The sequence below is a fragment of the Miniopterus schreibersii genome (assembly GCF_964146895.1).
Source record: "Miniopterus schreibersii genome assembly, chromosome: 11".
In the NCBI taxonomy this organism is placed as follows: domain Eukaryota; kingdom Metazoa; phylum Chordata; class Mammalia; order Chiroptera; family Miniopteridae; genus Miniopterus; species Miniopterus schreibersii.
Genome location: NC_138111.1, coordinates 38,034,828 through 38,047,261, shown reverse-complemented (window position 1 = coordinate 38,047,261; position 12,434 = coordinate 38,034,828). Strand labels below are relative to the sequence as shown.

The 12,434-nt window shown below is 38.1% G+C and overlaps 1 protein-coding gene across 1 annotated transcript in view; it reads right to left on the bottom strand.

Annotated features, from left to right (window-relative positions):
• Positions 1-8,892, bottom strand: part of ALDH1A1 (aldehyde dehydrogenase 1 family member A1) — a 49,349-nt gene extending 40,457 nt beyond the window's left edge. Inside the window, exon 1 of the mRNA XM_081150900.1 lies at positions 8,504-8,892. Coding sequence (XP_081007026.1) covers positions 8,504-8,569 — 66 coding nt within the window. The 5' untranslated portion in view covers positions 8,570-8,892. The remainder of the gene's footprint in view (positions 1-8,503) is intronic.
• Positions 8,893-12,434: the final 3,542 nt, after the last annotated feature.

Genomic DNA, 12,434 nt, shown 5'->3' with positions numbered 1-12,434 from the left:
GAAATGGGATCAGGTTGTAAAAGTAAAATAAAATAAAATAAATTCTTGAGTCCTATTTAACCATTATATTAACTGTATTCTAATTATGAATTTTGGACTCAGGATATGTGAATAATGTATATTTATATATACAGTAAACCTCAACTTAAAGTTCACAATATTGATCGGAAATTATAGATGTCTATGCATTTGGACTTCAAGTGCTTCTTATATGGGGAAACAATCAATGGCAACATTGAGGCAACTTAAAAATTGATTTTACTCTTAAATTTTTGATATGTCAGATTTTAGGGGATGTATCATATGACCTTTGATTAAAAAAAAAAAGAAAAGAAAAAGTGGCTGTTTTCTGAATGCATTTTAGTGTCCAAGTCATAATTTTTAAAAAAAAGTCTTTCCAGGTAAAAGTTATTATGTCTTAATGTGTTTGGTATAAAGTTACAATTCTAAATTAGTAAGTCCTTTCCTCGGAGTATTTCTGGCTTGGATCAAGCCAAATTTGACTGATAGGCAAAATAAAACCTATTAGCCTTATCTGTTGATATAAGATTTTGGAGCCTGTTGGCTTAAAGGGGAGAGAGCCTCTGATTCCCTCCAACAGATATTCAGGGTGGCCTATATTCACGGTATCTGTTTTTTTAATTGAATTTATTGGAGTGACATTAGTTAATAAAATTACATAGGTTTCAGGTGTACAATTCTATAATACACCATCCGTATATTGTATTGTATGTTCATCACCCAAGTCAAGTCTCCTTCCATCACCATTTATCCCTCTTCTACCTCTCCCCATTCCCTTTCCCTCTGGTAATCAGCATGCTGTTATCTGTGTCTATGATTTTTTCAATTTTTATTTTTTACTTAATTACTTCACTTTTTCCACCCAGCCCTGCAAGTCACATTATCTCTGACTGTGAGGGTCGCTGGAACTGGGCCAGCGGCTCTTGATCCTATAACGAAAGCCAGTGCTTTCTTGGTGGAAGAGAGATTTAACAGATGACATATTAAATACACAATGTATTTCTTTTAATATATGACAAGGATGAGAAAGGTGACGCAGTTCCCCTTTTTATGTCACCGGTGTGAATTTCCAAACTTGAGAGCCCCTGTCACAGCAGGTGGAGTGTGATGGGTGCTGTAAATGTGTACCTTTTTTCTCAGCTTTAGGCACACAACCCACACAAAAACAACCCACAAAACTTTGGAAGGGCGGCAGAAAAACAAGATGCAGGTTGAATAATAAGAGGCTCAATAAAAGTCAGGTGAGGATGTTAAACATTTAAAAGAATCGAAGCTTCAAAGCTAGATCTCTGGCAACTACTTTCAGCCCACACCTGGAGGCAGCTAAGCAAAATGTTGTCACTCAAAGTAAAAAAATCTAAAAGGAAATTAAGGAGGAAATAACAGATGGAGGAAAATATTTAACTGCAGTGAAAGGAATGAAAACAAAACAAGAAAGTGACCAAAACAAAAGTAGGAGAAATACAATTTTCCTTTGATTTCTGTTTTACATTATAGTCTGACTTCAGTGACATGAGTGTATGCTGTTATTTTCTTGTTTGGAAAACCTCTTCAGCCTTTCAACTCAGGGAAAAAGAAAAGCATTTCTTTTTGAGCCACGTCTCCACTATGTCCCACAGACGACAAAAATACTTGTCAACAATTTCTGTACATCATATATTCCCTGTATTAAAGGGATAAAATATAAGAGCACCAGAAAGAAAGTTCAGTGCATATTTAATATTTAATAATATCAAGACACAATAATACAATACTTACATTCAAGCTTTCTTCTAAGGAAAATGCAAAATATAGAACCTAATTTAGTTGTTTGTTATTTGTGTTCCTTCAACTTCTAAGAAAATATTGGGTGAGCAGTGCAAATAGTAGGACAACGGAACTTAGGGTGGGAGGTACTTTGTTTAGGCAAAGTTCTAAGATCTGTGATAACTGTGCACATTCCCAGCAAACAAATTTCCTTTAACAATTCCAACATTACAATAAAGGTATCAGGTAGACATATTATGACATAAAAAAATTAAATATTATCAATACATTACAGTCTTTGTAATCAATGCCGCTATTTGTGGGAGCTTTAAATACTCACATGCACGCACACACATGCACACACGCATGCTCACATACATACGCAGAATATATCAATGTGATAAAATCAAGATTTATGTAAGTATTTACTTTTCCAATTTGCTTATTAGTGGATTTTAATGAAATGTTTAATTATAAAGCAATGATTGCCCATGTTTTCATTTGAACTTGGCTCTGTCTCTGTTGCCACTGATATCTGGTACATGTGTAATGTATCTGGCCACAATTATAAAAGCATCATGAAAACCCAAACCACCACAACCATCACCCCCATCCAGACAATTGCTATTTAGAGACAACTGTATCATCATTTTATCAATACTTGTATTCCCATGAGATTTCTTTCATGCTGACCTGTATTATATCGGCCCATAGATTACCCATGCACTTCAGGGCATTTCCTTAACTTTGGGTTGCTCTTCAGATGAATTGTTATTCATACTCTTTAAGGGTTTTTCTCACTCAGCCCCCTCATTCTGGCAAGTAGGTAACAACAAATTCATTCGGTAAAGTCCAATTTAGAGGAATCTTGTGGACACTTGTAATAGTGAGAGTCCTTATGAAATGGGGATAATAATCTCTCTTAGGGTATGTGTGACTTGATTTAGTATTTTTGTTTATTAGATTTATTTATTTTTCTTGTTAACCCTCACCCTAGGACATTTTTTCCATTAATTTTTAGAGAGAGTGGAAGGGAGGGGGAGAGGGAAAGAGAGAGAGAGAGATAAACATCTATATGAGAGACATATCATCGATTGGTTGCCTCCTGCATGCACCCCGACCAGGGCTGGGGATTGAACCTGCAGCCCAGGTGCATGCCCTTGATGGGGAATCGAACCCTGCCCCTTCAGTGTGTCGGCCGATGGTCTAACCACTGAGCCACACCAGCCAGGGCTGATTAGATTTCTTGCAGCCGTGCAGGTGCCAGACTACAAAACAATTTGCCAGGAATGCATTCCTCAGGGATGAGCTAAAATATGGCATTCATGAATGTTTATGTCCCAGGAGAAAAATTAATGGTAAATTCCGTCACTAGTTTGTGGCCATCATCTGGTTCCTGTAAGTATTTCTGACCTGTCTGAGTGTGAGTTTCTGGCAGAAACAGCAAGTCAGGTTCCTAAGGAACTAGATGGTGGTCACTGCAGGTAAAGTTATAAAGGTGACCCAAACTTTTAGACCATTTTTCTGGTCAATAGACCTGGCTTGAGAAACATCAGCATAACCTTGAAGTCTGCTGGAAATGCTGAATCCCATACCTCACCTAGGGCCTACAGAATCAATCTGCATTTCAACAAGATCCCTAAGTGATTCACTGGCACATTCACATACAAGAAGTACTACTCTAGAGTAACTACTCTCTATTGGTCCCCTTGTTTGGGGAATTTAATGCCCAAGTCTTCCCTCTTCCTTATCACCCAAATTTCAGTTCTCTCAATCAGACTAAAGAAAGCACTTGTTAGAGATAATCCAGTGAGATTCAAGTAATACTGTCTTTAGTGTTTAAGAAAAAAACCCACAATCATGTGGAAAAGTATCATATCGGAAATGAGAAGATTCAGAATTCAGCTTCTTCTGTCTGCCTCTTAAGAGCTGTGCGACTTTGAGTAAGTCACTTAAGCTCTCTGAGCTCAGGAACCTAAGCTTTATTTATTTATTTATTTATTTATTTATTTATTTATTTATTTTAAATGGGAGACTAGTAGCACCTTCTCTAACTCCTCTCCAGTGATTATGAACCTTACATGAGATCAATAGGTAAAAGCAGTTTTGAACCCTGACTAGCAATTCATTCCCCTTACAGTGGGAATTGAGTAATTTTAGAATTCTAGGAATCATCTTGGAAAGAAGAGCATTAAAAAGAGCCTACAAGTGCTGGGCGCTTTCCATAAATTACCTCCCTTAATTCTCACAGCCACTTTCTATGGTAATCATTATTACTCCCAATTTATAGACAGGCCAACTGAAACTCAGAGATTAGAAGCCTGATATTTATTCATATCATAAATAAGTAGAAGAGCTGGAAATCGAAGCTGAGTTTATCTTGTTAAGCCACTACACCTTGCAGCCACCCAGCTAGTTGTTCTACTGCTTCCAAGTCAAAAGCAAACAAAATATTTCTTCAGTCAGAAGCAAGTTAAAAGGAATTGCCAAGTGAAAGCAGGGCTACTGCACAATCAGCTTTGTCTTGAGTATAAGTCCTGTCCTGTTTTAAGCACTCCCCAGTGGTTTCCCTTAAATACAATCCATCAGGCAATCTGGCCACAGCCTCTGCCCCATCTCATCCATTCTCTCCTTTCCTCACTTTACTTCGCCACATTAGCCTTTTGATAGTTCTTTGCACATACCAAACTCTCCTTCACAGGGTCTTTGCCTGCACTGTTAACTCTGGATCTTTGTTTTTCCCCACTCGCCATGGCCCCCTTATGCTCTGCATCCCAAAGGCTCATCTTAACTGTTCCTTCCTTTAAAAGACCTCCCCTAAAACCTCATCAAAAAGAAGCTCTTCCTCTCATACTCTCTCAGCTTTGTGTTTTCTTCTTTTTAACATTTATCATAATTTGAGATTAATTTATTCACTTGTTTATTTTTTCCCCATACCAACCACCCCACACACCCTCCAAGAATATAAGCCCAATGAGGCAAGAGTCATATTGGTCTTTTTGTACCACAAGACTTGGCACGGAGCAGTCATTCAACACGTTAAATAAAGGAAAGAGGAAAATGGAAGAAATGAGTGAAGAGGATGGGGTATTTTAAAATGCATGTGGCCCGGCCGGGCGTGGCTCAGCGGCTGAGCATCAACCTAGGATCCAGGCGATCGGGGTTCGATTCCTGGTCAGGGCACATGCCCAGGTTGTGGGCTCGATCCCCAGTCGGGGCCATGCAAGAGGCAGCCGATCAGTGACTCCCTCTCATCATTGATGTTTCTATCTCTCTCTCTCTCTCCTCTTTCTAAAATCAATAAAGATATATTTTTTAAAAAATGCATGTGGCCTGAATTTGTTTGTTGTAAGAATTTATAAAAAGATAATGGTGCATAATCAACATAATATTCAATGATTCATAACTTTTCTCTATTGAAAATATATCCTTTGTATGAAAGCTCCAGTTTCAAAAACTTCAAATTGACTTACATTATTTAGCATATTTTGGGAAAGAAAACATTTATTTCTTCTACCTGGTGGCCTGAGAATAGCTCATCAGCAGCTGGAGAGGCTCATGGCCATGCCCCCTTCAGTAGTCCCAATGGACAAGTGAACAGAAGAGGATTCCAACACCTCCATGCTCAAAAGCAATGATATTGCTCTTAGAGAAGTCACTTGGTGTGAGGGCTCAGGCTACTAGCATTCCAAGTTTAGTTTTGATCCCTGAAATCTTGGATAAATCCTTGGAACTTTGCTCCAGTGTGGTCCTTGTCAGGTGGGATATGACTGTGCAAGAAAGAGTGACAAAAAAGACTAGAATGGAATAAGAAACAGCTCTAGGAAAGGATGAGTAAAAGAAGATTCTGGAAAGCTGGAAAGAAATCAGAAAAATAAATAGGACTAGGATACCTAATGTTAACCAGTCACTTCCCATGTGCCAGGTACTATTTCAAGTGCTTTATAAGCATTAAATTCATTTAATGCTTTCATCCACCTTAGGAAATTGGTACCTTTATTATTCCCATTTTACACATAAAGAAACCGAGGCAAAGAGAGGTAATGTAGTTTGCCCATGATCACATAACTTTCAAAGAAGCTCTTCATTTAAAGGCTCAATAAAATGGATGAGTTGGCATATATATGATTCATTTAGAGTTGGAAAGGGGATAAATGAGGTTAGAGATGGGATCTGAGTTTATGAAGATTTATAATGATGTTATTGAGGTTTTAAATCCTAAAAACCTTTGTTTCATTTTAGAAAGTAATTCTTAACTCTGATCTCTTTTTTATCCATCCCACCAAAAAGCTAATGAGACTATACTAGAGAATTAAGTCATAAAAAAGATATGCAACAATGACTTCTTTTGTTTGGGTGAAAGCAGTCTCAAGCATGAGACTTACTATGTCATTCTATTGCTACCATACTTGTAATAATGTTTTGTTACTCAGCCCTGCTTGTCTCTTCCCTCCACTTTGCCCCAAAAGATCAATATACTTCTAGTGATAATAGAGAAGGGCATGAACATAGTAAGAGAAAAATAATTCAGAGGTTAGGGGTTGGCCATAGAAGGTAATTCCTCAGACACTATAAAATCCTTGTTTACTTGGTTTGCAACCAGGAAACTTAGCTAATAACCATAATTTTCCCAACTCCTCTTGCAATTGCCAATCCAATCCAGTTCTTCAGTGGGGCACAGTAAAAAGAAAATGCAAAGGCATTTGAAAAAGCTCACCCATTTAGATTTAATTACATACATAACTGGTGTCCTCCCAAGTGTGAAAATGCTGTAACCAATAAATCAGACAATAAAATGCTATCTGAGCAGAACAGATTTATAGAGATGTGTGAGCAATCAAAATTCACTGACTTGCATTGTGTCAGTGCAACTTTTACCCACAAAAGTTTTTAGATGCAAGAGCAAATCCTGCTCGTTGAACCTTGCCTTCTTTTGAACACTTAGGTCAGTCATGTTCCCTAAAGGGGTGTTCTTGTGCAATGACTTTGAAGGGAACAGGAGATTTCCATCTTAAAAACTTCCCTCTGTGTTAAAGGATTACTAGATCTGTGTTTGCATGTTAGATTTTAACGATCATCTCATTTGTCTAGTACTGTCTCTTACATGCTTAATTAATAACTACTAAATGAAGCTTAATTAAGTAGAAAGAGTATTTCACATTAAAGCTTCCTTGAGATACACAATCGAGGAGGCTACAGACTTCTGCAAAGCCAAATTTTTAAAAATGTGACATTCAGATCACCAAATATTTTCCCAATTAGTATCATAAAAAAAGGCTCTTTGTAGCAATAGTAGTGAGATAATTCAGTCACTGCAAAATGATTTTGATCTTTATGAAACTCATTTTTCAATATGCCTTGGATTGAAATTTCTTGTGAATGACCAACTTGGAGTAAGAAAGGTGGAAAAGCTGGAGTCTTGAGTCTCGTCATCTTCTGGGCCTACCTTTGCCCAGTGTAAATGGTCACCACATTTTTAATGCTCCCATTTGGAATAAAATTAAATGGAAAAAAAGTTTCCCCTTTTAATAAAACCTTGTGAAAAGAATATGATAATCTACTTTATAGCTGCTGGTGAACCGCGTTCAAGGCACAATCTGATATCTGCAGACACTTTCCTAAGGAAAAGAGCCAATCAGCTCAGCAACTTCCTCATTTTTTGTACATATGAAAATGAAAATGTAACTGACTTTAGGATTCACAAAAATCATCCATGGTTACGAGTATAAAAATAAAGAAAATAAATAATAGCAAGGCCTTTCCTTTATCATTAAAGTATAATGCTCTTGATTTTTTCATTGACTGATTCAGAAAGCAAAATGGCTTTGCTTGAGTTGAAATACTTCCCTTCTTACCTTACTTTCTCCATGACAACATAAGGCTAAATTTAAGTAATTTTGGTTAGACTAGTATTGGGTTTTTTGTTTTTTGTTTCTTTTATTTGTTTGGGAGTTCTAGGCTCTGGCAGGAGAGCTGGCATATAACAGTGTGAAACAGGCAGTTTCTTGACTGACTCAAACAAAATCCATTTCCTCACTCCCTAGCTGTGGATTTTTAAGCCTGGAACTGGCTCCTGCTCTTGTTTCTCTCTGTATTTGTCAGTTAACAATTACACATCTGCTCCAATGGCAACAAACTTTGCTGAAAAAATAAATAAGAATGCTTTCTTTCTTTGAAATATGCTGAATAATGCAAGCAAGTCCATTTGAAGTTTTTGAAACAGGAGCTTTTATTCAATTTATTCAATACTCAGATTTCGTAGATTTGGATACTCATTAACCATATAGAAAGATCATATTACTTCAGCAGGCTGTCTCTCTCTCTCTCTCTCTTTTTTTTTTTTTTAATATTTCCCACTTGTTTGTCTCTTTCCAGTTTCTCTAGCAACTTATTTGTTCTCTTACCATACATGCTGGGCTATGCTGAAGTTAATGGAACTGCTTAATAAAGTCCACCGAATCCCCACACAAGAACCTTTCACACAGAAGAGAATGCCTTTCACTTAAAAAAAAAAAAAAATACTTTTAAGAAATACATTTATGAAAAGTTGCCCGTCGTGATTTGGAATTCATTATTTGATCAAGACACTACCCTCAGGACTGCATTTTGCAAGCCTTTCATTTTTGTATTTGCAAAGGGCTCTTTACCCAAGTTACTTAAATTGACCTTTTTATGCTTTAAATCAATGTCGTTTTTAGAAGCCTGAGGCAAAGCAGCAAACAGAAATTGTACTGACCTTAGTATATTGAAACTTCAAATTGGTGAGTGGGACAGGTAAGTCTGACATGCCTGAGGACGACATTGCTGGTTCAGCTCCTGAAATACAGGTGACAGGCTCAGCGATTTGTTTCTGATAGAGCCCTTGGCTTTATTTGTTCCTTTTTATCTGCACGGGCGAAGGTTTATTTGCATACTGGGATATGATTGGACGGACAAACTCGGAGCAAAAAGAAAATGACACTACTTATTTGTAACACCTAGTGCAGGAAGCCCTTGACTTTCAAGTTAAATCCTTAAGAAACCGGCGCTGCGGCGCTGAAGCCGCATCTGGACGCGGCGCTATTTGCAGACGAATTAATTCTCAAAGCCGGAACCTGCGGGGAGGGTTCGCAGCGCAGCTGTTCTGGCCACGAGGGCCAGTTATTATTTTTTTGGCTTTTTCTGCCCCTGGGAAACTTTCCGTTCTCTGACAGGCTTGGAATCAGAGGATCTGAGAATTGGGAGTCTAAAGGGGCGCTTGTTCTCAGCATAAGCTGGTGAGGAAAGGACCCTAAGGCAGGTGTCTTCAGGTCAGTGCCGCCAGGGAAAAAGTTGCTGTTTGGGGAAGAAAGGCCCTCTCTCCAGACCCCACCCCAAGTCAGCTTTTAAAAAAAATTATACCAATCAAGTGTGTATTTTAACTGCTGCGTAAGTAGACCCACTATCATTTTAGGAGCTCTAAAGTATATTTTATATATGGGAATAGAAAAGTCAGCAGGTTTTTAGGGAACCCAGAGGGCCCTGTCACACACAGTTACCGCAGCAGCAATATGGCAATATGGCAATATCGTATTTAAGACTCACTTAAAATGAAAGTAACCTCTGGTTCTGGAAGTTGGCTGTATTTCTCAATCGATGCAGGCAATTGTACAAGGAGTAAATTTAAACAGGACTCTCAAGTAACTCAAGTTCTTAAAATTAAATTAATATTTCAAGCTGGGAACATCCGAAAAGGACAAGTTTTAACTGTTCTATTCCCATTTCAAGTACAGCACTTCATTGTATTTAAGCTCTAGCAAAAGTTACAGTAGGAACAGACAGAAAACTCTGGATGCTCTTAATTCTGACTACAGCACTATGAATTAAATAGTTTTTTCTCCTAGTGAAAACTGCCAGATCCCCCCAAATACGGGATTTAGGTAGGAAAACATAGGCTCATTGAATAGTTACTCCCAACCAGGTGCTGGAGCCTCACTTTCTCTTTCCATCCTTCCCAGGCTCCCCATTTTATAGGCGGCCAGACAGAGAGTAAGTAGCTTGCTTATGATCGCAAATCTAGTAAGTGTAAGACAAGAATTTCATTTCCCAGGTAACTGGCTGTTTTGGTTCTCAAAATGAATAGTTACCCTCCCAGGCACTTTCACAGCTTTTTATTCATCTAAGACAGGGTCAGCAAACTTTTTCTGTGAAAGGACGAATAACATTTTTTTGCTTTCTAGGCCAGATGGTGTCTATTGTAATTTACTTAGGCTCTGAAAGAAACTATAGACAATAGATACTAATGTCTGTAGGTGTTTTCCAGTACAATTTTATGTTCAAAAATAGGAGGCAGGCCAGAATTGGCTCATGGTCCAGGTCCCTAGATTCTAAGGCAACTGTCCCCAAGGTCCTTGCCTCCCCTGTGCCTCATGTGTGAAGACCAGATAGAACCTTCTGGGTTAGTTCAACATTTTTTCTATCTTTCTCCCTCTCTTGCTCTATCTTTCCCCTCCCTCCCTCCCTCCCTCCCTCCCTCCCTCCCTCCCTCCCTCCTTCCTTCCTTCCTTCCTTCCCTCCTTCCTTCCCTCCTTCCTTCTTCTTTACTTTTTTTTTTTTGGAAAATCGAATTGTTTTCCCTTTTAAAAATGTGTTTTGAGTTAAATGCACAATTACACAACAGCTGTTACATAACTTGCGGATTGGTGCTCCGGCCATGCCCAGACAGCTGTGTTTTGCTGCTTTCTACTGCTCTCAGCGGAACAGTTGTTTGTGGATTCAAACACTGGTTTATTTGATGTCCAGGCAGTGAGAGCTCAAAGCTTTATAACACACTTGGCATGTCACCTCACTACTTATATGCTCATCCTTGATCATATTTATTGAATAATTACATAAGAACAGGTCCTTTTATACCAGACGTTACTGAACGTAGGTAAAAGGTGCAGCTTTGGGAACAGGTTACAACACCTGCCCATTTAATTTCAACAAATATTTACCAAGTATCTTTTATGGAGAATGTACTGTGATTAGAGTATCAGGAGCTCTTTAACCTTAATCTTACTTGAAGGGCAAATCTTTCCTGCCCAGAAACCACAGGGCCTGAGATCTCTATTTTGAGGTAAGCTTTGTTCTGCTCCTAGAACTTGCCTTGAAGACTAGTATATTCCTGGGAATGGGTGCATGGATAAAACGCTTTATCAGACCACTTCCCTCCCTGACAGAAGGAAAATGGCTTTGGTGAGAGCACAGGAGCCAAGGAGGCACATCTCAAGACTGGACCTAGGGTTGTGTGTTTTGATTGGAATCCAGTATTACGTGGCAGAGGAGGGGATGGAACTTTACTTGGAGGTAATAGACAAAGGATGTTTACTCTTCCTTTCCTTCTTAGGAGGTGGAAGCATAGATTATTGTTTTCTTGAATCTGACTTCTTCCAGCCCTCTGTGAAAACGGTCATTATACCAAGATATGTATAGACCATGGCTTCAACCATCGCTGAAACTACTGTCTTATTTCACAAGGAATCTCTCCAGAACTCCATTCATGTCCCAGTCGCTGAAAAGATAATGGAGCCGAACCTGCTCCTACCCACATGAGTACCTGAAATAAAAACCACTCAAATTTGTTAACAAACATAATTGTAGGGTGAAATAAAAATAGCTTCTTTTCACATTTTCTGATTTCAGAATTCAGGATCAATTTGCTGATGCTTAAACCTCTCCTGCTTAGTGACATCCCCCCCTTCCCGATTCTTCAATGTTGCCTTAAGCATGGCTGGGTGAGTCTGCTGGTTGGTTAATCTGTCTTTTGATCACTGCAGTCTTAGCAGACAGCACATTGTGCACATGCCTGTTTAGGTTTTAATAATTTGGAAAATGTGGATCTTTTGTGTGGTGAGAGAATCTGTACTTGGTTGGCAAGCATTTCCTCACCTCTGATTTCTCCTGCTTCTCACATATCCTATCATTGTTTTCTTTTTGTCTTTCATTATTTAGATTTGGCAGATGCCCCTCTTATCTGGTACAGTCAGGACACTAATTAGTGATGTTGCTAAAGGAAACAGTAGATTAAAGTCTCTATAAGCTAATTATTTTTGTTTAAATACGTTTTTGCTAAATTTTATGGACCAAAGCCATTTCTTGGAACTGGGTCAGCTGCTGGAGTTTGAAATAACTTTGCCTAAATAGTGTTCACAGTGTGTTTGTTTCCTCAAAGTGGAAAGAGAAATTAAAGACACTACAGGCATCTTTGAGGCAGCCTTAATGTAGTAGACTACTTTGAGATTTTTACAGTTTTTCCCATATTTTTTAACAATTGTTTTACACACAGATTACACAGCAGCTTGACAAGATTGAGTGTTTGCATAGCACTCAATTTAGCTTTTATAGAAATAACCCCCCTTTTCCTCTTCATAAATCTATAATTTAAATAACATTTAATGAAATCATGTCATTGAAGTACTAGGTTCATGTGCATGACCGAGCTTTGGAGTAAAGACATTTGACTATTATTGGTAAGCAGAGGAAACTGTCCTAAGCTGAGCTATAGACTTGAGTATCACTAGTACTAATGTCTGTTGGTTTTTTTACTTTTTATTAATTTTTTATTTTTAAAGAACTTTTGTAAGTCAGGTATACCATATTTAGAAAAACTGCAAAAATCATAAATGTACATCTCAATAAATAGTCATAAAATGAACAAAAGAAAATGA